Source organism: Myotis yumanensis, unplaced genomic scaffold, assembly GCF_028538775.1.
Source record: "Myotis yumanensis isolate MYYU_CA2020_CCGP unplaced genomic scaffold, mMyoYum1.0.hap1 SCAF_22, whole genome shotgun sequence".
Taxonomy (NCBI): domain Eukaryota; kingdom Metazoa; phylum Chordata; class Mammalia; order Chiroptera; family Vespertilionidae; genus Myotis; species Myotis yumanensis.
Window position 1 is genome coordinate 1,479,197 of NW_027223773.1, and position 27,613 is coordinate 1,506,809.

Consider the following 27,613-nt stretch of genomic DNA (forward strand, 5'->3'; position numbering starts at 1 on the left):
AGCACCGTCCGCAGTGAGAAGCTGACAGCTCTTCCTTAAGATCAGAGCCGAGACAGGATGCCCCTTTGCCTCCTTTCCCCAGAGCATTAGGAGTCGCAGCCACAGCGATCAGACAAGAAAAATAAACGTGAAACGTCCCAGCAAGAGCGGGACCCAGGAAGACAAGGGCGGTCTTGTCAGGCCGCATGTCTGGTACCACCACGACCGTCACGCGACACAGCGGCCGCACATCTGCACGCACACGCTGGCGTTCGGACAACACGCCCACACGCGTTACGCTGTTAGGTCACTCACAGGCCATCACACTCTTCATTCGTGAAGGTTAGGGAACAACACATATTCTCTGTCAGGGGGAATAACGTAAATAAAAGGAGGGTTCCATGGCGACGACAGCTAGACCGAGTCTGCTCACTGACTCCTTGACCAAGAGCCACGAGACTGCAGGGAGTGGGGTCCACCCAGGACCCGCGGAGCCGTCACCAGTCTGATTAGAAGGAGGAGCTGCGTGTGGGCGGCCGCCTGGCGAGTCCCCCCCCACCCCCCGGGGGGGCTGCCCCTGGACGGACCTCCTTGGCCGCTCACCTAAGGAGTGCGCCGCGGTGGTCTTGGAGCTGAAGAAGCGGCCGAGGCCCAGGTCCCCGAGCTTGACCACGCCCGTGGCCGTGATGAACACGTTGGCGGGTTTGATATCTGCGGACAAATGCAGGCGTCGGGAGAGGTGAGGCCAGCGTAGCTGCTTTCAAGGATCAAAAGTCACATTTCCCGGTAAAGTGCATCCTAAAGAGTCAGTCTGTTTGAATTGTGAACCGACTGCTTTATTTTGAGTAGCTTTTATATATCCTTCTATTTCGGTGTCCTCAGTCCTCTGAGACAAATAATAATGAAGGCAGCATGATTCAGGTCACGAATAATTTTCATTTAAAACACATTTTCCCCCTTTTCAAATAAACTCTTGTGAAATACAAAGCATAAATAATTGTGTCCCTTTCACGTCAATTTTAAATAAAATCTCTATTTATTGACATATTTACGTAAAATATAAAATCACACGCTCTGTGCATATAACTGACGTAGAGGCCTAGAAACCTTAGCTCAGATGTGTATCACTGACATTTCTCACGCCCCCAAACCAAGGGACCGATTCTTTAGTGATGGAAGCTTCCCGTTACCAACCATCGGACTCCCAGCCAAGACGCTGAGAGCCAGCGCTGCACCTGTGAACCCTAAGCAGCCTCACAGACTCAGCGCACCGGGGGAGGCCCCCCTTTTATTCGCTCCCCTCACCCGCCTTGCTTCCTTCACCCCCCGAATCCGCACGATGCTCAGAAGAGCTGCAGAGAAGAACTATCCCCAGTCGGGCCTCCCTTAAGGGCGCCTGGTCCCAGGGAACGGTGACTGGCAGGCAGGTTCCTGCGGGAGCAGCCCCTGTGCCGGGCCGGACGCACTGGCTCCTGAATGGACGGGGGTCCGGGGTCCGGGGCGCCTACCTCGGTGCATGACGCGGCGGGAATGCATGTGCTCCAGGGCGCTGCACAGCTGCACGAAGTACTTCCACACCGTCCTCTCGGGGATCAGCCGCTTCTGCTTCTTAAAGTGCTGAGGGAGGGAGGAGGGGAGAAGGATGGGCTCAAGTCCTCCGGCCGGACTCTGACTGTTCCCCTCCCTCAGGCCCGCAGAGCCGGGGCTGCCCGTGGGGGGGGGGGGGGGGGCGGTTCCAGGGTTTTACCCGACATCTCGGCTCAGCGACATCCCCCCCCCCAACCCCCCCCACACACACAGCTATGCCAGCACAGCCGGCCCCTGCCCTGGCGCTGTCCACCTATTCAAACAATAGCTTCTGCACAAACTGATTCTCCTCCTCAAAGGAAGTCGTCAGGTTCCACTTGAGGAAAAGCCAGAATAAAAGAGTCGAGAAACCGAAGGTGAGGCTCTCCGTTAAGAGAAATTCTCGCGTGACAGAGGTCTCACTGCAGAGCCTTTTAAATAAATGTTGAAGCACCTTGTGATTGAAATCTGACTTCGACTATTAAACATTAAAGGGGTGGGGTTCAAAGTTTCCATAAATATTTCTATTGCACATTACATGTCAGACTTGCAGTTCCCTTTGAATGAATGAAACTAAACTCAGTGGAAAAAAAGGATGGAAGGCGGGGCCAACGCTGAGCACCAATCGGGACTGGGGGGGGGGGGGGGGCACCCATGAAATGAACTGCAAACCACAGGTCCAGGTGCCTGTCCGTTCTCCCACGTGACACTTGCTGGAGGAACACATGAGAAATACACCCATCCACAAACAAAACTGCACTTGGTTTGCTGTGAAACAGTATCTATAGCTCGTAACGTGAGGTTAATCGTTACTGTAACACACACTGTGGCAATGAACTTATCAGCAACTTCAATGGCTATTAAATCAGTAGCTAAAAACGCATAACAATTAGATGACCGGCCTCATTACCAAGCTAATCAGGGCGTTACTAACAAGTTCAAAACCTCCGTCTCATGTTTTCAGTCGGGGACCGTCGTCAACATGTTTTCACTCTGAAAGGCCAGGCTGCCACGTCTCCTCTACACACGATTTCCTTCCAGACCAGGAGTGAGAACCCGCCGCGGAGAAGGCGAGCAGGAGCCGTAAGTTATATTTGCGGGTCCTCATTCTCTCCAAACGCTGTTGGCACTTCAGCTAATTTTTCAGAGTCTGTGGTAACAGAAGTCTCCGCCCGCACCCCCGACCCCCACGCCCGGGGTAAAGCCCCTCCCCTGGCTGAGCCGCTGTGGCCAGGAGAGCAGCGGCCTCCGGTGATGGCATCTCACGGGCACAGAGGGCGCCGCAGGGGGCCCTACTCTCTGAGCAGCTGTCCCGGCTGGGCCCACACGTGCTCCGGCCGGTCCAGCTCTGAGCTGGGCCCATCGCCTCCGTGTGAGGCCCTCCACGGGGAGTTCCCAGCACACACCACTGGGCGAGCTGGAACTGGCCGCACGAGTCCACCTGCCTTTAAAGCTGTGATCGCCGGTGACAGAGCAACGGCGATGAGAAAGCCGGGCTTCCTTTCATCCTGAACCTCATCCTGAAGCTGCATCTGACCAGCCTCCGGCGTCCGCGGCCTCATTAGAGGAACACCGAGCGTCTCCTACACACGCTGGTGCCACCTGTCGGCCGCTCCGCCGTTAATTATTCATCGCAGGGTCTTTGATGCGAGGCCGCCGGGTTCGCTCTGGAATCAGACCGGGAGCGATATTTCCTCTTCCCCCCATTAGGCTGAGCCTGGGACACGGCCATGCCGGATGCACGTGATTTACAGCTCTCCCCGCTCTCCCTGCTGCGCGTGACCGCGTCCCTCGCGCCAGCCTCCGCGCGGCCCCATCAAACACTGTCACGTCGCCCTCGCCTCTTCCATGGACACCAGCTCACGGCCCCGACGAGGGTCAGAAACACTCGGGGAAGCTCTCGGGGCCCGTCCTCTCCCGCCAGCGCCCGTGGGGGCAGAGCGTGAGTCAGCGGAACTTGCCACATCCCACGGCCACGTGCCCAGCCCGGGCCCTGGAGAAGCGCTGACAGGCGTCAAACCGGCGACCTGCACGCACACCCGCCACCAGCCAGGCACAGCCCACACGGCCTGGTGAGCAAGCGACCCGGCCCTGCACTGGGTGAGCCCCACGCCCCGCGGGAAACTGGGCCTCAATGGGACAGTCTCCACGGAAAGGCGACCAGTGCACTAGCGGCCTCGATGCTAAGGCCGCGTCGCTAAGTGCCGAGAAAGGAGCCGGTTCCAAGAGCAGCAGGAGCAGAAGGCCGTCTGGGTGGAAAGGTCTCCCTGGGAAAGGACGTGAGTGGGAACGGAACCAAACAGACCAACACTCCAGCGCGTGTGGCCGAGACGTCGGTACGGACGCCGGAGCAGGATGAGCAGGTCCGTCCAGGGCCAGGGTCCACGCGCCGGAGCCCGAAGAAACTGAGCAAAGAAACTCAGCGACGGTCAAACCCCCCTCGCCCGCCGGGCAGGTCTCCCGCGGGACGGTCTGTCCTTCGGGCCATCAGCAGGTGTTTGCCCATCAAGGATCCCCTGGCGCCCCCCCGGCCCCCCGGATCGGCCCTGTGCCAAGGCTGGCGCACAGATGGCACGTCGGTCCTGTCTCTCTGCACGTCTCACACGGACGGCTGCTGTGTACAGTCCTGCGCCCGTGCGTCCGCATTGCTGCTGCTGGTTAGCCGGCCAGGGCAGCTGCTTGTGCTGGGGCGGGAAGTCCCTGAAACCGAAAATCAGATAAGCGCCCGGGTGAGTCACTCACCACGGGCCTCGGGCCGAGTCAGCGAGATGGCATCCTGATAGCGGGAGCATCACCTTCCTTCCTGCAGGCCATCGGGGTTCCGAGCAGCTCAGACCATCTGCCCCTCGCGGACAGGGCACTGACCCCCGAGAGGGTGCCGAGCCGGGAGGGCCGCGCTGGCCTCACCCCCGAGCAGGGCTGCAGCTACGCCAGGTCTGCCCATGCCTCGCCCGGGGCCCTGGGCGGCTCTGGCATGGAATGCAAACCACAGGCTGTCCCCCGACTTCCAGAGGGTCCTGGAGCACGGCCTCCGAGCCTCAGTCAAGGGAACATGAGGCTGTGCATCCGCCAGACCCGTCAGAGGCAGAGCTGACTTCTCTTCTCGAAGGGCCAGCCCCCCGAGAGGCCGGGGTGCGCTGACATCCACATGCGGGCGCTGCCTTTGACCCTCCTCCCCGGGGCCCCTGGGTGGATCCCTGCCAGGCCCCGGATCCGCTGACACCGACATTCACTCAGACCACGGCCAGACCACAGGGAACAACAGGCTGAGCCTTCCGCAGCCCAACCAGGAACCCACCTCTCTCCAGCAAACACCCAGGGAGCAGCCGCTGGGGCAGACCTGCAGGGACCAGGGCCTCCGCCCAGGCCATCCAGGCGGCTGCACAGCCTCGGCCACAGTCGGCGCCTCGAGGCCAGGGCTTACTTAGCAACCGGCAGCATTTCCAGTGTCTGTCCCTGCTCCCACCTCAGGGCCAACCAGGGAAAGGCCCGTCACATGAGCCGCCGACTTCCATCAGCTCCTCCGACGGCCTGGACCCGGCCGCCCGCTGCCCTCCGGAAAGGCCCCCACTCCCGTCCCCGTGACCTCTGCCGCGCCCTCCGTGGCACTGACTCCTGCTGTCAGCAGCTCAGAATAAATAGCCTTCTTTTCTCATCTGGTTGGTTCTCATTGATTTTCCACCGAGCACGCGGCCAGCCACACGCAGACATCCCAGCCTCCCTTGCAGCTAGACGCGTTCACACCTGGACTCGGGCCAGCGGGACGGAGCTGAAAGGAGCAGCAGCAAGTGCCCTGTCCCTTCAGGTGGGGAGGGTGAGGTCAGCTGGAGACAGGCCTGGGCTCTGGGAATCGCAGAGCTCAGCGCTGCCACACCAGCCCCAGAGTTTTATGGAACAAAGAATCACACGTAACCGTGATCACATAGCAGTGGCCGCACTTAGGCAACACGTGCTTTCTGTGTGTGAGGCCCTGTGCTAAGCTCTTGACAAACGCCAATCTACTGTGATCTGGGGGTTTCTATGGCTTGTAGCCAAACTTTGACCCTAGTCATATGCCCGTGAACTTTGACCCTAGTAATACTCCTGCTGAAAAGTAAGCGAAGTCACTGCTAAGTGGCCAAGCCGGGTTTGATGTGCAGGGTCTGAACGCAGAGGCCACACTCCTCTCCAATGAGTCGCCCGGGACGGTCGGGCTGCTAGACAGCCTCTCTCTGTCCCCGCGGCTGAGGGCAGGGACCAGGGACCTGGAGGCCCTCGGAGGAGCCCAGCCGCAGGCTCCAGCTCCAGTCCCAGCGACAAGGCTCTGCGTCTGTTCCCTGCAGGTGGGCCTCGGAGCGTTCACACACCAAGTCCCGGCGTGACCTTCGCCGGGGGAGCCAGCTCCAACCACAGCCATGACCGCGGGGCATGCCGTGCGTTCCACAGGTGCCAGTCAGTGCAAAGCACCTGACATACCCGTGTGTCCAACGGACAACCGGGCAGTAAGAACCAGCCTTACCTTTATCATCCTGGATAGGTCACCGGCATCGGCTAATTCCAAAACTATGTTGAGTTCGTTATCTTCAATGAATGACGCATAATATTTAATCACGTTCGGATGGTTGAGTTGCTGCGGAGAAAAAAAAACAGGCAAGAAAAAGGTTTCTTCTTGAAAATTCCCAATAGTTTCACAGCTTAAGAATGCACTTAGCTACTGCGTTTCATCTTTAAGTTACAGAAACTTCACATGACAGTGTATTTTTCCTTAATCTTGTGAATTTGAAAGGAAGTGCAATAATTGAAAGTAAAGCTGGGTATAAATTAATTTTACTTTAATCTTCTTTATTAGAAATAATAGAGAATACCAGGCACTTCAAGTTTTAAAAAGTATATTCTGTCCAACGATTTATCCACGCCCACAAGTGAATGACATGACGGAGCCATCAGCTGCTAACAATCACTCCCTTCAAACTGAGCTCCGCCGTTGCAGGGCGCTCAACGGTAATCACCTTCTCCTTTTTACTCCTGTTTTGAGGTTCGGGCTGACCCTAGCATAGCTATGTCCAGTGGTTACAAAACGAACAAAAAAATTAAAGAATTTCAACAACTGTCATCTGTTATATTGCATTTAAACACTGCCTTTATCTACTTCCTAGTTTGAAATGAGGGGGGAAATGCAAATCCTATCCAATGTTCCAGTTACATTATTTCACAACGATTCCCAAAGGTAACTAGACTCTTCGATACACTGAGATTCAAACGTATATATTCTTTGAAATGAGAGTGGCCTCGGTTGCCCCGACGATCCTTTTGCTTGTGAGTGGAACATTTAGTAAGTTACTCATCGGCATGTGCAGCTGTGCTCCCCACAGGCGGCTGAGTCGGCCCCACTGGGCGCCTCTAAGAGCTCTGAGGTGGATGGAGAAAGCGGGGGCTGCCGGCGTGGGGCTCCCCCAGCCGGGAGGCCGGAGCCCGGCCCGAGGCTGCCTTATCTTGGCCACAAGGCCTCCTTCAAAATAGACTCATTTCCCAACGTGGACGTGACCCCACGGGTGGAGCATGCAGCTGGCGGTCGGTCACGTACCTTGAGCAGGTCTATTTCTTTGATGCAGTCGGCACGGGCTTTGGCGTCCATTAAGTCGAATATCTAAAAGCAGAGTCCAGAATTACGGACATGAATAACCTGGGTCCAAGCTACCTGCCACACCCACTCCTTATGGTTTTTATACATGTAACTGTACACACACTGAGCATGAGTCTTTCCGATCAGCCTGTAGGGCTGTCGGATCTGTAGGCATTTCACTGGACGTTAGCACTGGAGCCTCCATTTTCCCTCCACGGGCAGCCGGTACTAACACGCGTGTTACTAAGACTTGGAAAATACGCATCGGCTCGTATCCTAGGTAACGGCTTACAAGGAGAGACACACGGGTGTCGCAGGCCCCTCCCACTTCATTCAAGTCACGGAAAAGGACGCGGTGCGGTCCGTGCGCAAGAAGAGTGACTCCCGGCCCCGGGAGGTGTCAACTCTAGGCTTTCAGGACGGGACAGGATGGAAGGGCCGTGAGGGGCAAATATCAGTGAGACACTGTTTGCGGCATCGGGCTGTGTCCGCGGGTAACGGAGGGAATGCCTTCGTGTGAGGGACACGGCAGCAGGGCCCAAGCCACATCCCGCGGGGCCATCCGCACCGGACAGGACGGGAGCCAGCTCACCTGCACCTTCTTCAGAGCCACCGGGACGCCGTCCAGCAGGCAGGCCGCCCGGTACACCTCACTGAACTGCCCGCGGCCGATCTTCTTCTCTATCCGAAAGTTGGCCAGCGTGTTGTAGCCCATATCCGGCCGCAAGGCCTTCTGCAAGGAAAGACCAGAGAGGTGTCAGCCACACGATGTGCACACCCATGGCTGCTGTCACACCAGCAGGTGGCCTGTGTGAGCTGAGACACCATTCACTCCACAGCCCGGCGCCCGCTCAGCCCGGCGCCCGCTCAGCCCGGCGCCCGTGCCCGCCAGGCCGTGCCCTCCGGCGGGGGGGCCAGGAGGGAGCCGCACAGACGGGCACCTACGTCGTCCCCTGACACTCCTGCCATGTCGGCGTCACAAGCCCCACTGTGTCCTGCCTCCCACGCCAGTCTCTGCGTCTCCCACGGCTGAGCAAAGCCCGAACTGTGGCCCAGCCCTGCGGACCCCCCGAGAGAATCCACAGTTACAGAGTGTGCATCTCCAGTCTCATGAGAACACAGAGCTGGGCAGACACGCGTGTTAGAAACGAGCTGAGCACACGCACCCCCGTAACGAGGAAGCTGGAATCCGCACCACGTCCCGGGGACAGAGTGGTGCCCGTGGAACGGAGCGAACTCACGAAGCGCCGCTTCCCCGACGACGCCATGGCCATGGGCAGCCTGTTCAGTTTCTCAACGTTAAAGGAAAGTATTACTTCAAGAGGAGGGAATTCGTTACCGCCGGTGCCTTTCTCAGGAATGCGTGGGTCTCTAAGGAGCTTACAGCGTCTGAGAACTAGGGCTCCTGCCCCTTCCGTAGGGACAGGCCCGCGGCCTCCGGGGCGAACCTGGCCGCCAGCAGGTGCAGCGTCACCGGCAGCACCGCCCCGCACTGGTGACTGACAGGCATGAGCATGACCCACCGAGGCGCCGTGACAGCTGCCGCTGGGCCGGCTCACTAATGTGCTCTGGCATGCAGGCCTGTAATCACGCATTTACATATGCAATGACCTACATTTGCATGTCAGATCGCACACTGTCTGGGCTTATTAAGCCGGGGCGGCCGGCTGGGGTGGCAGCGAGGCCGGAGGGGGCGAGCTTGGCAGCTGAGGGACGGGCTGCCACCCAGGATCAGGCTGAGCGGCCTGCGCATTAGACACTTCATTACACGTCATCTGCTGGGCAGGGGCCGCGGGTCAACTTCACAGCCCATTGGCGGCGCCTCCCCCTCGGCCCCTCTTCAAAGGGCAGCGGGGCTGAGTGACAGCCCTCTCCTCTCCCCGTCCTGTCTCCAGCACAGACGGGGCTGGCACAGTCCCACCGCCCTGCAGTCTGCATAGCACAGGCTGGTCAGGAGGCTCCTCCAGGTGACCCCGCACCCCGGACGTGAACCCCGACCGTCCCCAGCGCCCACGTCGCTGGGCGGCTTGCCCACTGCAGGCAGCGCTGTCCGTCCTCAAACAAAAGCTGGTGTCGCCGGGGAGGCCACGGGAGGAAGTTATTTTTAGAAAAGCCATGGTCTCCCCTTTGCATGATGTCCAGTCCTCCACTGTGTGGTGTAGCACAGAGCTACCCTGGGGATAAAACTGCTCCATGGAGTCCCCACCGCCCGAGACAAGGCCGGGCTCTGGAACGGGGGGATCGGGGCCCAGTTCTGACGCCCAGGACCCTCAGAGCTGCTCCCCACTTCTGTGAGCGGGAGGCTCCCCGGCTGTCCGAGAGGATGGTGCATGCAAGCGCCCAGGACGGAGCCAGGCTCAGCACCCGTTACGGCTGTGCCCTCCCCACGGCGCCCGCAGGGACACCCTCCCCCGGCCCTCGTGCTGTACACGACTCCTCCAGGTCCTCTGGCTTCAAGATCACAGTGCTTAGCTGCCACCTCCACCTTCCCGCGGGCCCTCCCTCTGGGCCCAAAGGGTCTGCCTCCACCTGTTCCCCCGTCTCCCTATGTCAGTGATGGCGAACCTTTTGAGCTCGGCGTGTCAGCATTTTGAAAATCCCTAACTTAACTCTGGTGCTGTGTCACATATAGAAATTTTTTGATCTTTGCAACCATAGTAAAACAAAGACTTATATTTTTGATATTTATTTTATATATTTAAATGCCATTTAACAAAGAAAAATCAACCCAAAAAATGAGTTCGCGTGTCATAGGTTCGCCATCACTGCCCTATGCCAACAGCCCACGGACCAGGAGGCCTAAGGATCCCCGGCCGGGGCTCCGCCTCCAGGGGGAGACCCCGCTTCCCTGCGGACCAGCTTCTGACTCAGGATGAAGACGGCCGCCTGGTCGGCGGCTGGGAGCCAATGCGGGGCATCGAACCACGGTTATTCCACCAAAGCCTCTCATGCTCTCGGGGGAGGGGCGAGCATCCCACATGAAGCCACGTGGATGGCACGTGGGCGCCTGGCTGGAACGGGCTGAGGAGTTAAGATCCAGGCGAACGAGAGGACACCTGGCCCCACGCCCAGGCCCCCGGGGACGGACATGCCTGCCCCTGAGCCAGGGCTGGTCCAGCCCAGCGTCTCCTAACTCTCTGCACAGAGACCATCCCCACATGGTGACTTTCAAACGGGTTCCTTTTGGGAGGAAGGCTCAAACCATAACCAATGCGCAGGGACCACGCGGCCGATACATTGTTTTTCATGTGATTTTATATCTTGAGGACCTGAGACCCCTACAACTCCTAACCTCAAGGGCATAACTGGAACTGATTTGGGGAGCATTTCCGTTCCATTTCGGGGGTAAATTATGTTTAATCTCAAGAGAGCTGCATCCACATACGAACAGGTCATATTGGAAAAGCATCCTGAAATCTCAGACACGAGACAACTATTCAAAATTGCGCAGGACAATCAGCAACCAGCACCTCCCCCACCCCCCCACCCCCGAGGGAAGGACACGTTCTCCGAGCGAATCACAGGACACCAGGTCTGCTAACTCAGTGGGATTAAGTGGGACCTGGCGGTCTGCTCGCTGCCTCCTGCACAGCGTGCTCTTCTCTCCCAAATAAAACCCACTCCCCGTACCCCGGCTGCCTCCCAGGCGCAGCCTCTCGGAACAACTGCTGATCGCTAGGACTCAATTAATTAATTTGCTCACAATTGGAAGCGAAGACGTTCACTGAGCAATGGGTAATTCAGGGTAACATGATGATGATGGCTCTCTGGGGAAATTAAACGAGTCGCAGCGTGGACTCCGCGGGCTCCCCAGGGAGAACCTCATGTCCCGGGAAGTCCCAGAGGGACTGTTATCAATGATCGAAGACACCAGCCAGCGCTCATTATGTTTAGCATCATTAATAAGGTTTTCGTTGTTACTGCCATCGTCTCTTACGGGTGGTTTTCATATGACCGTTTACGCAAACTAACACATTGCTTTCTATTTGACATTAATGTTGTTGAATGTTAACAGAATTTAAAAGTAACAAAATGCCCTTCCATTTTACGCCAATAAAACTCATTCTATGATCTTGTAAGAGATACGACTCACCTCCAGTTAGAATGTGCTGTGACCACATCTGGCCCAGCTCTGCCATGTACTTTCTACAAACCTCACTGTGAACCAAAGAGCAGCAGCGCACACGTGCACACACCAGCGCCACGTGTGCTAACACCGTCACCTAATCACGCTTCTTCCCGCTGGCAAGTTATCTCCCTGAAATCTCCCGGAATATCTGAAAAGTAACCTGTTCCCAGACACAAAGTGCTGGAGATTCAGCCCAGTGGGGACAGGGCGCCATTAACCATGACCAGCGGCTTTTCATCCAACACAGAGGAAGGGCTCTGTCGCCTAGGAACAAGGAGGGACCAAGGACAAGCAGTTATCCAGCGACACACTTAGATGGCGCTGGTGTCGGTATCGAGTCATCATCATTCGCGCCCCCACCAGCGCAGCCAGGCCTTCCTCGCCAGCTCCCGGCCCCGTCCACGCAGCCCCTGCTCCACGGGAGGTCGGGGGAAAGAGGACCCTTCTCCACCCAACAGGGGGGACGGGAACACGCCCACAGGCCCCGACACGCAGGCGCGGGCAACGCCAGGAGAGACACAGAGAAGGTGCCGTCAGGGTCCAAGAAGAGAGGTCACAGTGGGAAGGGGGTGCTCTCCACGGACAGACGCGGGTGAGGTGCTCTCTGAAGGCTGGGCAGGTCTCAGGAGCCGGAGCAGATGGAGGCGCACAGTGACCAAGCCGCCGAGGCAGGGAGACCGTAAAAGCCCACGCTGCGACCTCCCTCCATGTCTGTCCCTGAGAACTAAGTATTCGACGGCTAGGAAAACGCACACAATTCCGACAGCACCTGACCATTCCTCGGTAGCGAGGGGCCGCTTTAGTTCCTCAAGGACCTGTCAGTGCGCGTCTTAAGGACAGAGGGGTGCTCGCCCGTGAGGCCCTTACCTGGGGCTGGAACTGGGGGACAGGCGGCCCCTGCAGGCCTTGCGACTGCTCATCCATCGTCCGAAGGAAGAGGACCGTCAGAGCTCTGCGAAGGCAAAGACGAGATGTCAGTGTGGACATCACCACTCACCGTGCTCATCAGCAACATCAGAGGCCGACCGAACGCTGCAAAAGGAGCCATTAAGCCCGGCCGCGTGGCTCAGTGGTCAAGCATCAACCTGTGAACCAGGAGGCCACGGTTCCATTCCCGGTCAGGACACATGCCCAGATCATGGGCTTGATCCCCAGTGTGGGGCGTGCAGGAGGCAACTGATCAATGATTCTCTCTCATCATTGGTGTTTCTGTCTCTCTCTCCCTTCCTCTCTGAAATCAATAAAATATATTGTTTTCAAAAAGGAACCCATTACGATAGCCACACCCGCACATCTGCCAGTTGCTCAGCACAAGTTCTGTCTACCCACCACCAAGCATCACCATCCCCGGTCACGTGCTCGCAGACCCTGGCACACAGGTGAGCTTCTCTCTCCTCCCTCAGGCCTCATGGGCCCCCCTCCACGACGGGAAGAAAATTCAGGAAGATCCTGCGATCGCGCTCCTGCCTGACGTGCCCGTCCCCGACACACTCCCCGGCGTCATATTCTATCAACGGCCGCCCAGGTCCTGTATGTCCAACAACAAGGCCTACGGTGACGGTCAGGCCTCAACTGAATGGCCAGTCCTCACAGGACTGTGTGTGTTGGGGGGCTGAGGGGGTTAACTATAAAACTAGTCACTAGATAGGAAACATTTTAAAATTATAGTTAATATTGAAGAATGCTTGGCTAAAGAAAAATATCTCCCTCCTTATACAACAAAAATTAATAATAAAGACATAAAGCTTACGATCTTTTAAATTCAACTTCTAACTAAGCTTAGAGTAACTGTGATTTGACTAACCAATAGTATGTATAATTTCCATTCATTTCAAGGTACTTCCTGCTTTCTCCCATACATTGACGATTCCATCCTGCGATCCAGTTTCTCTACAACCGATCCTCGACACACTGTGAAATCTTAAACTTGACGCTATGCACAAACCAGTCTGCAGAGAGGTTTCGGATGAACAGTTGGAGAAGTTTTTCTTTTCTTGAGTTTTTAGAACTCTAAAGAGTTGAAGCTCAAAGTTACGAAGTCGTTTCCTTTTCTTTAAATGAAGGTGCCCTTCCAAACCTCCAGTTATAAGTAGCAGCTACGCAGTCTATGAGGAAATACTAATAAGTTCCATTTCATTGATCAAAACAGCCACAACTTACGAATCACAGTGCAGAGCCTGGGCCAAAGGAAAACAGCAACACTGTTCTCGCCCGAAAGGCAGTCGCCAGCCTATAACTCTATGTGCGTCCGACACCTCGACGCTGAGAAGGGCGCCATGGAAACTTAGGGTGACGGGAGCCTGGCAGAGTCTAAGTCCTCACATCCAGAGCCCAGTGTTTTTCTTGGCCCAAACTCCCCCTGGGCAGGACTGCTCTGACCTCACTCAGGTCTATTCAACCACTGAGTCACCCGGGTTTCCATCACCCACAGGACAAAGGCCACTGGCAGAGGCGGGGCATCAATAGTTCATTCACACGTTTCCGAGTCCTTGTGAGTCAGCCCCGCCGGGAGATAACCATCGGGCTTTGAGGAGGATGACGGATGTCCCGGGAGCTCAGCTTCCAGTGAAAAGCAGGAAGCTAATGAGCGCCCGAGCGTGGTTTCCAAGCGCCCTTCTCCCTCCCAGGTTCTCCCTCCCAGGTCCTCCCTCCCAGGAGCCAGGGCTCCGTGGAAAGTGACTGCTGAGCGGCCGGGGCTGGGGGTGCACCCGAGCCCCCGACATGCAAGCGTGTGTCAAGGGCAGTGCGGACCTGCTCCGGGGACACGCCAGCTGGCACGGGGCGCCGCCACCTCTGGGACAGTCCTAGAGTCACCGTAAGCCATCGCCTCACACAGCCCGTGAGGCCCAGATCTGCACTAGCACACGGTGGACGAGGGGGACGCTGCTCCTTCCAAGATAAGGCCCCCTATAAAGAAGGAGGGCGGGTTTAAAAAGTCACTATTTGCCAGTCTTCAAGGCAAGAATCATGGTGGAGGGCAGACTAGTGGAGAAAGCGATGTACAGTCTCCCACAGCATCTCCCCCCCGCCCACACACACACACACACACACACACTCCTCACCAGCTCCCAAGGGAGAAGGTGATCTTAAAGCAGAGAACTTGGCAGCGCTCCCGAGCCACAGACCAAGTTAGAGAGCCACCAGGTGCCTCTACATACGATGCAGCTGGAAGAGAATCCTCGGACGTTCCTGCCCAACTCGCAAACCTGAGTGACCACGAGGAGACACGGGTGGACTGAGCTGCATGGACGCCCCTGCTTGTCGCCCACCCTCCGCCTGAAGTTCACTGCCACGGGCTCCAGTTTGGCAATGACAGACAAAGCCCCTGTAAACGGACACAGTGCTCGCCTCCCGTGAGTCGGAAGCTAGGAATGGGATGCAGAACTCAACTCCACTCCGGGAGGGATGCGTGTGAAACAGGTCACACAGGGTCCGACCAGAAGTAAGATGGAAGTGGCCCGGCTCGTCCTGGACCCCCACCCTCCCCTGAGGTCTCTCATCTCCTCACTCACTCTCTCGCTGCTCCGACGAGGTCATCCCCAAAGCCTGCATGTCGCATCTGCGACTGGATTTGTATTTCTGCCAAGTCATCAGGGAGGAGGGAGGAAGTAAGAGCTAGCGTTTCCAATGGCAGTCATGAGAAACTGAGAAGCGTAATGAACCTTTCAACTTTGTAGGAAAGTAGACATTACCTTCCCCTGACTAGTCAATGAACAAGAATGGGTCTGAAATAAATGGCTTACTGCAGGCTGAAAGGATGTGAATGCCAAATTTCACTGGAAAATGAAGCCCATTATAAGGGAGAGGAGAGGAGAGAGAGAGAAAGAGAGACAGAGATTGACCGGCTGCCTCCTGCAAGCCCCTTACCAGGGATGGAACCTGCGACCCAGGCATGTGCCCGGACTGGGCATCTAACCGGCACCCTTTCGGTGCCTGGGACCATAGCAACCGAGCACACAGCCAGGGCCCGGCAGTGGTTGCTTCTCTTCCCATCTCCCTGCCTGGCCCCAGCCCTCCAGGCCCCGGGGTTCAGCAGGCGAGCAGCCCCGCTGAGCGCCTCAGTGGGAAAGGGAGGAAGGCCAGGGGGCCCCAGCCTGCGAGGCCCTAGCCTGCTCCCCGCAGTGAGCGCCCACACAGCCCAGCAGCCCTCTCCATCCTCCCTGCGAACACAGCCGCCACGTCCCCTGCCCTGACAGCACCTCCCGCAGCAGCCAGCCTCCTGCCTCGCGTGATGACGGATGCCCCAGCCGGAGCGAGTGTGGGCTCGGGGCGCTGAGGCCACGGAGTTATTTCTGGTTTGGAAACAGCCTGGCCAGCTCCTCTGACCGCGCCGGCAGCGGGGCCTGGCGTGTGGCTGCAGTGACCGGTCCACACAGGAAACGCCAGCTCGGTGCGCAGTGCGCGCTCCGGTGCCCCCGGGTCCCCGTTATCACAGCCTTTGCTGAATTAGGGGCTCCCGATTCTGGGCCCTGAGCAGAGTGTATGTCTCCCACGCGCCTTACTAGTAAGTGCTCCACGGGAACTAGCCCTGGAAGGTGCCCTTCAGTGCTCTGGTTCAGGGTCAAGTCCAAATTCCTCGGCCTGGAACCGCAGGCCCGGTTCACGCCACAGAAAGGCACCGAGTCCTTCTCTGAAGTGGGCAGGCCCGGGAGGAAGGGATGACAGCGAAGGGCCTGGCATCAGGGAGCTCGTCGCCTCGTGAGGAGTGTCCGGAGCCACAGCCAGGCTCCCGGCCACAGCCAGCCAGGAAGCGGCTCGGGTTTCAGGCTGGCCCCAGCTCTGCGCGGCTGCTCAGGCGGAGCTGCATTTCACACAGACCACTGGGCAGCGACAGGGAGTGACTCAGAGCCTCATGTCCTACTCTTTTTGCCAAACTGGCCGTTTCTGCGCTTTAGAAATCCTAGTTCCCCTGGCCCCGTGCTTCCCCTGGGCCAGCACAGATGCCCTGCTCCCGGGGGCAGCCCTGCAGCCGTGGCCGCCGGGCGTGCCCTCCTGTGCCCCGCAGCAGCCGGCACCGCGCGCTGGGCACCAGGCCTTCCTGTGCGGCAGTGCACCGCAGTCCGACCCGCACATCAGCAAGGCTTCCCACCAGGTGCCTCACAGGCTCGATGAGTAACTTGATTATCAACTGGGTTCCATTTTATTAAAGTCACAGGCAGGCCGGGCAGCAACACCAACCAGAACACTGACCTCAAGCCTTAATTCATGACCATAACCTTGGGCAGTAATGAGAGAGCAGGCATATTCTCTAGCCTCTCTCTCTCTCTCTCTCTCTCTCTCTCTCCACACACACACACACACACACCCTTGTCCACTGAGGAGCAGGGGCTAAAGAGACCTACGTATGTAACATATGATGAAACTTCAACCAGAGAAAAACCCAGGATGGTGAGCCCACCGCGGCGCATGCCCGAGAACCCCTCCTGCTGAAAGCTGACCATCAGCCCAGGCGGCTCGAACTCCCCTGGGAGTTAATGTCAGTCAAACAGTTCATCACAGCCAGTGCTCAGAGCTGACTGTCTGACGCGCGCTAGCCTTTCCCTCCTGCCCATCTTTTCGTTACTTCACTCTTACTCCCATCACAGAGGTCACCCTGAAGAACACCTGCCCATACTTAGTTTGCGAGTGTCAAACATATAAAGGCATTTTAAAATTATATTTTTTACCGTTTTTTTTCTGTATTAGAACAAAACTCAACGTCCTACCAACTGCTTTTCATCGTGTACGGAAGTTTGACGAGGCCTCTCCTTCCGTTCAAGCACTGACCTCGCACGCCATGGTAAAGGGGCTGGCTGGCTGGCTTTACGCCGCTAAGTGTTCAAATGGACTGTAAACTCACCCTGTGGGTTAGCCCACCCTCCACGTGGAATTTTCCAAAAGCCATTTCTTCCGTTGGGAAGGCTGAGTCTGGATCCAGCCCCGGCAGGTTACGTTTGAGAGGAGATTCTCACGGACAAATAATTTGGGGGGAAGCAGTGGGACATGAGCAGGGAATCCAAGTCTTCACCCGCTTTTACCCAGAATTCTCCTTACAACGACCTACAATGCTCTGAGCCCCAGCACCCCAAACAGCAAATGAGGTACCGACTGCCCGGTCTCCAACATCCCTTCCAGTCCCCAAAGTCCACTCGGCGCCCACTTCCTCTGAAATGAGTGAACAGGGAAGTCACGCTGCATGAACGCGGGGTTTGCTGGCATGCTGGCTCCAGAGCAGCTCCAAGCTGGGAGGCGGGTGCTCCAGCGCAGTTGCCATAGTGACCACCCAGCGCGAGCCCAGCGATCACGCAGGACCCAGCCCTGCCGGACCCCCTGGACGGCCAGGGAGGCGCGCACCCTGCAAGCCGGCCAGGATCGGTTACTGTGGGACCCGCACTGCAGGGGCACGAGGCTTGGTCTGCTCAGAACAACACCGCGTCCACCGCTGGCCTCGCCCAGAAGCAAAGCTAAGGCTTCTGGGTGGGTGGTGCTCTGAACTAGTTAAAGAGGCTGCGATGCCCAAGATTCCAATTCACAATGATTTATCGCATCCACGTAGCACGTAACTACCATGTTTAAAGTTCATGGGAAAACTAGGCAGCAAGGTGACTCTCCGTGCCACGCAGAACACGCTTCTCTCCCACGAGAAACGCAGTCCGCTGTGGCGGTGGCACGGAGGCCCCTCACACACACCTTCCCCTCCACACGCTCATACGGAAACCGTGGGAGTGACAGCCGTTACTGATTCACACTTTTATTTTTAGTAAATGACTCCACGAACGTCAATGTATGTAAGAAACCTGAAGAATCGTTCTCTCAAACAAAACGTGATGTCCTCTTACGGCAACGACTCCATCTGGGCTCTCACTGTGACTCTTCAGTTCAATGAGCAAAGCCACACTAAAGGATGATCATTATCAGAAGTTGTTTCAGGTCATAATTATCGGGGGGCGGGGGCCTAGGCCAAAGGGGGCAGAGCGCTAAGTAACAATGGGAACGATGAACTCTGGCCCTGACGCCGTCACTCCTGCTGGGTGCCGTCTGCTCCCCCCTGGGAAGCGAGGGAGCCTGCCTCCCCCCAGCAAAGGGCCAACCATGTTCCATCGGGAGCTTCGGGGGAACCTGACCAATCACTTTCATGAGCGAAATGTGAGCAGCGTCCCCAGGCTTGTCAGTATCAGTTAGAACTGCAGGCTTAACGTTAAACTATAGCCCAAAAGGGGGCGGGGGGGGGGGGGTCTGCAGGTGCCCCCGTGGCCTTGACTTTCAGGGTTTCCAAATCCCATGTTCCTATGAACTCTTCCAGCGAAACACCAGCGACGGGCTTCACACACATCTTCAAGTCTCTCCAGAACCTTCTCAGAACACCCCGCGGGCAGGCGGGTGGGAGTCATTTCCAGGTTACGGAGAGACAACTTAGAGGCCCGCATGTCACTCACCCAGGACTGCACGAGGAGACAAGCCTGGAGCTCGGGTTTTCGGAAGGCTGCAGATCAGTCTCCAGTCCAGCCCGTCTGTATGTGTTCACACACAGGCACACATATGCCAAGCCGTGTGACTGCGCCTCTTCCAGGAAATGGGCGGTTCCTGGAATGGGATGGGATGATTCTAGGAAAAGGCAGAAGCCGGGGTGTGCAGCCGCGGACCCCAGCCCGTGAAGCCGCCGGCCCGGCTGTGGTTTCGTGGCCCTAGGCGTCTCACGACCACAGGGACGTGTGTGCGGCTCAGAGCTGCCCACATCCTGCGGAGGTCAGAGCAGCCCCATCCCAAACCCGACTTCCTGCAGGAGCCCTTCGGGCACCAGGAGCCTCTTCCCTGGGACAGCCCGGGGAGCCCGGGACCCCGTTCTGTTCAGGAATAGCTGACCCCGTCCCGGTATAGGTTGAAGGCACAGAGCCGGCAGCTGGACGCCAGGGTGATCCCACCACCCATCCTGCCGAGTTATTCCGGCCTCTGGCTGTTTCCAGGCGCGTCGGCCCCTGTGCGGCCTGCTTCTCCGCTGAGCCTGTCTCAATGCCGGTCCCGCTGCTTCTGCACAAACACGTCCCTTCCCCAGCCCGGCTTTTCGCTGCAGCACATCTTCAAGGGGCTTTTTAAAGGGCGCCCGGGGGGGGGGGGGGGCTCCCTAACCCTTAACAACCGGAAACACTGCTCCATCACACGAGAGCAGGGCTTTGGCTGTGCGTGCAGGCTGGAGGCCGCTGTCCCGCTGCTCCCGGGATGCCGTGACCCTGGAGCGAGTCTTCAGTGCCCTGGTGACGTACCAGCTTCGGCGACTGGCTTTTGTCAGCTACTGGTTAAGAACTGTGCACGCAGGTGTCACTGCTTAATCCAGTACCTACTGGAAATAAACCAGCCAGCAACAGGAACCCCACTAGAAAGAGCATGTTTCAGAGGAAATACTTTACCTGCTTTCATTTCCACACAAAATACACCTTGTGCCCTACGATCAATGAGCAATTCTGCTGATTCTCTTGCTCGAGTTCCGTTCAATGGCCAGTCCCTTAGTTATGTAAATCAATGCTCATGCGTCTGCAGCTGGCACACCCGCCTCCTGCACACCCGCCTCCTGCACACACCCGCCTCCTGCACACACCCGCCTCCTGCACACACCCGCCTCCTGCACACATCTGCCTCCTGCACGCCCGCCTCCTGCACGCCCGCCTCCTGCACACATCTGCCTCCTGCACGCCCGCCTCCTGCACGCCCGCCTCCTGCACGCCCGCCTCCTGCACACATCTGCCTCCTGCACGCCTGCCTCCTGCACGCCTGCCTCCTGCACGCCTGCCTCCTGCGCACGCCTGCCTCCTGCGCACCTGCCTCCTGCACACCTGCCTCCTGCGCACACCTGCCTCCTGCGCACACCTGCCTCCTGACACTGAGGCTTTATGAACCGGGGGCTCCAGGGCCACCCACCATCCCCTCCACGAGGTCCGGCATCTTGAACACCTCAGAGCCCCTCTGCACCCTTCCCCAGGGCGTGGCATTGCCACCAGTCACCCCGGGGGTTCCCAGGCCACACCCTCACCTCCACAAAAGTCCCAACTGTTAGGCCACCTCCCAATCCTCTCTCTGCCTATCCCAGACCCTCATGATTCCAACTCTCAGCTGCTCCTCCTGACTTTGGTCACTGAATTCCTCCTCCACGCTCTCGCTGTAACCATCTATCTAACATGGAAATCTAAGTTAGACCCACTCCTGCTGAAAACCCTTCACGAGTGACACATTCTTTCTCAGCCCTGCTCCTCACCGCCGGCACTGACCCCTGGTCACCCCTCCTCCGGCCTCGGTGACCATGCGCCAGGCCTTCTGCCCATGCCGTCACTGGGCTGCAGGCACGGCCACCCCCGGTTGCCAGTTCTGACAAGAATGGCCGTGAGGAAACACAGCGAGGCTCAGGGCGTGATTCACACCCTCCAGAGGCTCATGTTCCAGGAAGGAAGCTGAGACGAGCACAGCTGTGGGCAGAGGCGATGGAGCTGGAGGCCTGCAGGGCCAAAGAGAGCCGTCTGTGCACCCCCCGTGCAACCGAGCCCTCAAGGATGAAGACGGGTTCCCTCGAGAGGCAAGAGCTGAGGTGCAGAAAACAGGCATTAAAACGCATACAGATGAGCCAGGGAAGCCAGAAAGGGAAGAGCACTTATCGAGCAATGGAAAGTGGTCAGCTGTGAGTAAGCAGAGGGGAGTACAAGGGAATGGCCTGGAAAGGCGGGTCAGGGTCAGGCCCCAGGTGGGCAGCATGGCGCAAACGCAGCCTGGTGCCTCCCGCGTCCTGCAATTCACAAAAACCAAACTATGGCTAGAGCACAAAGCGAGATTTTCGTGCAGACTGTTTCCTTACTTTCAACTACTACCAACCCCCCGATTTCTTTCTTCAACCTGTGACCTGGGGGATCACAGCCCCATCCATCTCACGGCTGCGGGAAGCCTCCCGCGACCAAACGCTCCACGTCCTGCATCCAGGCTCTCCTGCCTCCCAAGTTCACAGAAGCCGACCTTGACGTGAAACTCGCTTGAACCCGACGCTGTGCCCTCAGCGCTCACAGGGAGAAAATGGGCCTCCGCGTCTCCGTGGGGTGATGACCACCCCACGCACGAACACAACAGCTGCATCAGGGACCACAGGTGGAGGCAGGGGCCCCAGCGTCCCCACTCAACACCGTGCCCATCTGCAGCCCCGGCTGCCACTCTTCCCACAGGCCACGCCCCTCCCAGGCCAGACATGCCTCAGACCCAGTCCCCGGGATGAGCTCAGCTCCCGAGACTCAGACCTGGGCTTGGCTGGGAAAAGACATAGAGATGAGCCTGGACTTGACCCAGGACTTGGAGACCTTCTTTTCCGAGTGCCTCGTCTTAAAACATCCCGTGTTAAGGTGGGCCTAGGAATGGTCACCAGCAAAACTCCCATCACTGAGAAAGGTGAGCAAATGAACCCTGGCATCGAAAGCGGCCGGGCAGCTTCTTGGCACAGGGCGCCCGGCTGGCAGGCGAAGGCCTGTCTGGGCTCCTGACAGGAGGGCGGATGGAGGGGCCGAGGGCCGCCGCCTGTTATCAGTGGAAAGAAGACGGTCATGGAAAAAGGAACCGGTTACTCATCCTGACGTTCCTGAACGCCGTCCACGCGGCCAGGTGGGCAGGACGGGAAGCTGGTGCCACCGGCTGGAGCCAGAGCTGCAGGCAGCCCTGGGGTGGGACGGCACCCCGGGGCACGGGAAGTGGCAGCCTTCACACCCAGCTGCGAGACACTGCAGATGCCACAAAGGTGAGAGCAGCACCCACGGCGGGGGCACCCCGGGGCTGGGATGGAACAGAAACGCACACTCAGATGCGCTGTTTCTTCCACTGCGAAGCGGGATTTTCTCTTCTGATATTACTCAGTGTTATTTATAAAATAGCTGCACTTCTGTATCGACTTGATTCTGACTGAGTTACAGTAATGATTTAAAGAGCAAGTGCCCGGCGGCATCTGAGCCGAGGCAGAGGCGGAGTCCCAGGCCTGAACCACCACGAAGCTGCGTGCGCACTCCTGGCCAGACATCGTGGCAGCGGCAGGAACGGACTCTATCCATCAATCCATCGTTTTCAACGAGAGATCTTCCTTTAAAAGGCCGCGTGGCATCCCCGCCCCGTGTGGCCCAGCGCTGACCAGTCGCTCCCGGACCTGCACATGAAAAACACCTGGGCGCGTGCTTCCCAACGCGCGTACCTGCCAAACCCGGATCTGACAGCATCCTGGGTGTTCTGAGCCAGGGCCCCAGCATCCACTTCCTGGGCCACAGCAGTCAAGGGTCGGGTCTGGGGCCCCCAAAACAGCTGCCCTTTCCCTTCCGGGGCCGTGTCCAGGACCGGGGCTGGTGGCTCCCAGATCACAGAACACACAGCACTCCCTTGGTGGCCTGGTTTGGGGCAACTCTGCAGGCAGCTCAAACTCCCTGCCAAGCATCAAATAGCATGTCATAACTCCCTACTCCAAAGAGAACGATTCAGAGCAGTGGGAGAACTGCTAAAAGACACAACTCCTTATCATCCGTGGTGGTTCAGACTCTCTAGGTCATCGAGTGACAAAGTGAGGCTAAAACAAAATGCCATCAATGATCAAAATACTACCTGAATGTATAAACTTCATTAAAACTTTGTTGTAGGTCTACACGGAAACATTAAGTAAATAGAAATGCCAGTTCTCGCTGAATATTCCACCTGCCCACATACTACCTTGAATGGAAACACTGGCCACCACACTATTTTAACACCAAAGACAATAAAGAACATAAAAGAAGCAAACTTGTACGTTGCTATTAGAAACTGAGAATAAAACATGAGTTCTTTCCCACAAAATTAACCCATCTGTAAGCACTCTTCGTGTATAACGAATATCTTTCCGTTTACCTCTACTTGTTGAATAACAAACCATGCCTGGAAATACACTGTTCGGAATAAGGACATGCCCCCCGGGTGTCTGTGACATGCAAACATCCCGCATTATTTGACTGCAGGTCCGGCAGGCAGACAGCAAAGGCCTTCCGTGGTAGAAGCTTAACATAAGCATATCTATTTGATTCCCTAATCATAATATAATAGAGGCTAAGGGCCTTGTTATCAATAGGAGAATGAGGAAAAGAACAATTGATAAATAATTACGAGCAGACTAAAAAGGAAATTTCAATTTTGCCGTTTCGCAATCAGGATTTCAGGATCTTTTGCAACTCCAGTTTCCTGTTGTCCATCATATCACCCCCAAGCCTCCGTGGTCCTTTCCTACCCCAGCAGCTAAGGGTAACGGCCTCTCAAAGCCATAAACACACCAACTCGGATCGGGAACCCAGGGCATCAGGAATGTGGAAATCAGAGCAAAGCGGAAGCAGGGGCAGCGGGGGTCCCCAGGGCCCAGGGTCCTCAGGAGAGAGAACCGGGCACCCCGCGAGGACGCGCACTTTATAGAGAGGCGCTCCTCTGCTCCCCGAAGCTGACCTCCCCAAGCGGAGAAAACCAGGGTCCCGACAAATGGAGAGACTCAACCAGGAGAAAACATGGGCTCATGCAGCTGCTGGTAGGAGATGGTAAGCCGGGCGGCGGTCAGATGGAGAGGACGATGGCGTGCGCCCCGAGTGCAGGACTGAAGGACGGACACCCCCACACACACACCCCCCCCACCCGCACAGTGGTCTTTTTTGTTGGTTGTTGGTTGAATGGGGGGGGTGGGGAGGGTCTTTTATAAAAGACTCCGTTTTAAATAAACAAAGCAATCTGCCCCCCTCCTGCTCCAGCCGGAAATCCCCTCTGAACGTGAGAGAGGCGGTCGCTGCAGTAGGAATCGCCCGGCAGTGGTTCTCAACCTCCTGGCCCTTTAAATACAGTCCCTCATGCTGTGACCCAACCATAAAATTATTTTCGTTGCTACTTCATCACTGTCACGTTGCTACTGTGATGAATCGTCATGGAAATATCTGATATGCAGGATGGTCTTAGGCGACCCCTGTGAAAGGGTCGTTCGACCGCCCAAGGGGTCGCGACCCACAGGTTGAGAACCGCTGGAAGGACTTGGGTTCCGACATTTGGAGGTAACTTCAGGGCAAACCCCGACCAGTCGCCGCGGCCAAGTTCAGGCTGCCGACCGGCTCGGTCTCCCGCCGACCCTCCGGTTCCCGTCGCAGCGGGAGCTGGGGGGCCGGACACGTACAAGGGGCGAGAGGACAGCGGAGCCTCCCCGCCCTCACCTCCACCTGCGCCCCGCATCCCGGCGCCCAGCACTTCCCTCCCGCCCCGCCGGGACCGGAAGTCCCGCCCCGAGCGGGAACCACGCTGTCCTCGCCGCTCATTGGCGACTGGGGCCGTCAGTGCCCCGGGGGCGGGGCCTCGCGCGGCGGGGCGGCATCTCAGGCCCGCACCTCCCGGGGCGCCCGGGCTCCCCGAGCCGGAGTCTTTGGCCACCAGCCCCCACAAGCGGGTCCTTCGCCCTTTTATTTCCACAGCTCGTCTCCCACTGTCCCCACCTGCTTTCTGCCCTTTGACTCCTCCCGGAAGCGAAGTTTCCAGGACCCCCCCACCCCACCCCCACCCCCCAGACCCAGGCCGGGACCAGCAGAGGATGCTGTGGTTTGAGCAGAGAACCGGCTGCGGAGCGGACTCCTTCCCCGGGAAACGAAACGGCTAAGGGCTACGTTCACCGTCCGCCGTGCACTGGCCTCCGCCAGCTGTTGCGGCCCAGAATCCCGAGCGCCCATCCGCGCATCGCAGGGCTCACTTGCCCCTCTCGCTGGGGACGCACCGTGGTCGGTGCCGGTCGGGTCGCCCCAAACGTGCCACACACACTTTTTCTGGGTGCGAGTCCTAGGGCGCCCGCTCGCCCTCCCCTCCGACCGGCGCGCGGCCGCTCAAGCCCCCGCACCGACGCGTCGACACACTTTCTGTCCGCGGTTCTGCAGAAGGCCGCCCGGCGCGACCCCGCTGTCGCCTGCAGGGAGGGCGCACGCTCCCTGAAACGCAAAACTCCTCGGAGGGGGGATGAGAACCCACCGGGGGCTGTCATAACGACGAGTGCACGGTGCTCCCGGACCGCGAGCGTCTGACGTCTCCCACCGCATCCTTGGGATCCCTAGTCTCCAAGGAGCAAGAAAAGCATTTCATTCGTGCGACGCATTGGACTGGGGCATGTCCTGCTGCAGAATAAGTCAGTCCTTCCTCCTGACCCCTGTCCAGGACTACAGCCGCGCCATGGCCGGTCCATCGGTTGGGTACCTCCAGGTCGAGGCCTATGGCGCACAGGGGCGACCGCCGGTAGCATCCTCTGGTTTGCGCTCGCTGCCCGACCCTGTCCCGGGCAACGTGGCCCCCCCACCTCCCTCCTCTTTCCTTCGGGCTCCCCTTCGTCTCTCTGGCTTTGGCCTCCAAGTTCGATGTCTTTCTTTTCCGCTGCCACCGGCTCCCTCCCCCACCCCCCCCACCCCCCAGTGCGCGCTAGGGCCTTGCCATCCCTCCATCTCTCCCTGCCGTTCTTCGCCCTAACGGCGTCCCGCGAAAGCTCACCGTCCAACCGGCCGGCGGTCCTCCCCGCGCTTCCCCAGCCACCGGGGACCCCCCTCCCCTCCCCCTTCGCCACCGAACTTCGCTCCGCCAAGTCTGGCGGCGGCCGAATCCTGACAGCTGGGACCCACCAATCAGCGACGGATAAATACCCGGTGCGGCCAATCAGCACGCGCCGGGCGGCAGGAGGCGGGACTTCGCCCAAGTTCCTCGGGTCCTGAAACTAAAGACCTGTTGCCGCCGCCGCCGCCGCCGTGGCCGCGCAGTTTCTTAGTTACCGCGGCCTCGGCCGCCCGAGCCGGTGCTGGGCGCGGAGCCCCGGCCACTCCACCGCCCACGAGCGGAACCCCACCTCCGGCTTCAGCGCGGCGCGCCCCGCCCCACCTCCCGGCCGGCCGCGGGGCCCGGAGGCCGCCCGAACTGCCCCGACTCGCCGTTCCAGCCCGGCCCCGCGCCCGCGCCCGCGACCCCGCAGCGACTCACCAGGAAGTTGGGAGGCGCCCGTCCTCCTGCCCGCGAGGGGCCCGGGGCGGGCGGGCGGGCGGCCCGGCCAGGAGGCGCCCGCGGGAAGGCCCGCTGGGCCGGGGGCTGTGGCTGCGGTGCCCGGAGCCGAACGCCACCTTGCGCCGCGCCGCCCTCGCGGACGCTGCAGGCGCGGCCACCCCGCCTCGCACGGCCCCGCGCGTCCCGAGAGCGAGCTTAGCGGCGGCCCATCCTCCCGCGGCTCCCGCTCCTCCTCCAGCGGACGCCGCTGTCAGGAGTGTAAACATCCCGGCATCCCCGAGGAGAGGGCGGGGCGACCAGGCCACGCCCCGTGCTTCTGGCCACGCCCCCGCCGTTGGCCGTGCCCTTACGCATATGGCCACGCCCCCGTGCTTCTGGCCACGCCCCCGCTGCTGGCCACGCCCACTCCCTCCCCGGAGTCCCGCGCCGAGCATCCAGCGCGCAGACTCCCGAGTGGTCCCCGGGGGCCACTCGCGGCGCCCTGCGCAGCGGGGGGACCCCCGCAGCCTCACTGCGGGGCCGAGGCCGCCCCGGGGGACCCCCCTCCCGGCACATCGCTGCTGCTGCCCGGCCTGGCTGTGCGGGGCGCGCCGTTCTGCCCCCCTCTTCCCATCCCCCTCTTTCCGGGCAACTTCCAGCCACACAACTTGTTGTTTTTTTGTTGTTGTTCACTTAGATGTAAACGCGCCCCACTAGCGAGGGGTGAGCCGAGTGGGTGACGTCCGCTTTCTTCGGGGTCACAGCGTGGGGATCCCAGCCTCTCTCACGAGAGGAGCTTCAACCACCTGTGCGCGGAGGGAACCTGCGGGAGAGTGAGTCCCAGCCTGGACGCCAGGGGCTCTTGGGACGTGTCCGAAAAGTGGTTAGCACCGGCGATCTCAATGAAGGAGGAGGTTCTGCATATATTATAATATAATTACACACACACAGGAGGTTATGCATAAATTATAATTACACACACACATGCACACACATAGGAGGTTATGCATAAATTATAATTACACACACACACACAGGAGGTTATGCATAAATTATAATTACACGCACACACACAGGAGGTTATGTATATATTATAATTACACACGTGCACACACACATAGAAGGTTATGCTATATTATAATATAATTACACACACACATAGGTCATGCATATATTATAATATAATTACACACACATAGGAGGTTATGCATAAATTATAATTACACACACACATGCACACACACAGGAGGTTATGCATAAATTATAATTACACACACACATGCACACACACAGGAGGTTATGCATAAATTATAATTACACACGCACACACACACAGGAGGTTATGTATATATTATAAT

At 58.3% G+C, this 27,613-nt stretch overlaps 1 protein-coding gene across 2 annotated transcripts in view; it reads right to left on the minus strand.

The window, feature by feature from the left end:
• Positions 1-26,341, minus strand: part of NEK7 (NIMA related kinase 7) — a 39,804-nt gene extending 13,463 nt beyond the window's left edge. The window contains exons 1-7 of one of the 2 annotated variants that reach the window (XM_070401464.1): positions 26,256-26,341; positions 12,144-12,228; positions 7,740-7,880; positions 7,109-7,171; positions 6,044-6,154; positions 1,488-1,596; positions 583-690 (exon numbers count right to left, since the gene is read on the minus strand). In XM_070401464.1, coding sequence (XP_070257565.1) covers positions 583-690; positions 1,488-1,596; positions 6,044-6,154; positions 7,109-7,171; positions 7,740-7,880; positions 12,144-12,200 — 589 coding nt within the window. In that variant the 5' untranslated portion in view covers positions 12,201-12,228; positions 26,256-26,341. Of the gene's footprint in view, positions 1-582; positions 691-1,487; positions 1,597-6,043; positions 6,155-7,108; positions 7,172-7,739; positions 7,881-12,143; positions 12,229-18,691; positions 18,761-26,255 lie in introns of those variants that run through there. The other variant, XM_070401466.1, reaches the window with a different exon arrangement.
• Positions 26,342-27,613: the final 1,272 nt, after the last annotated feature.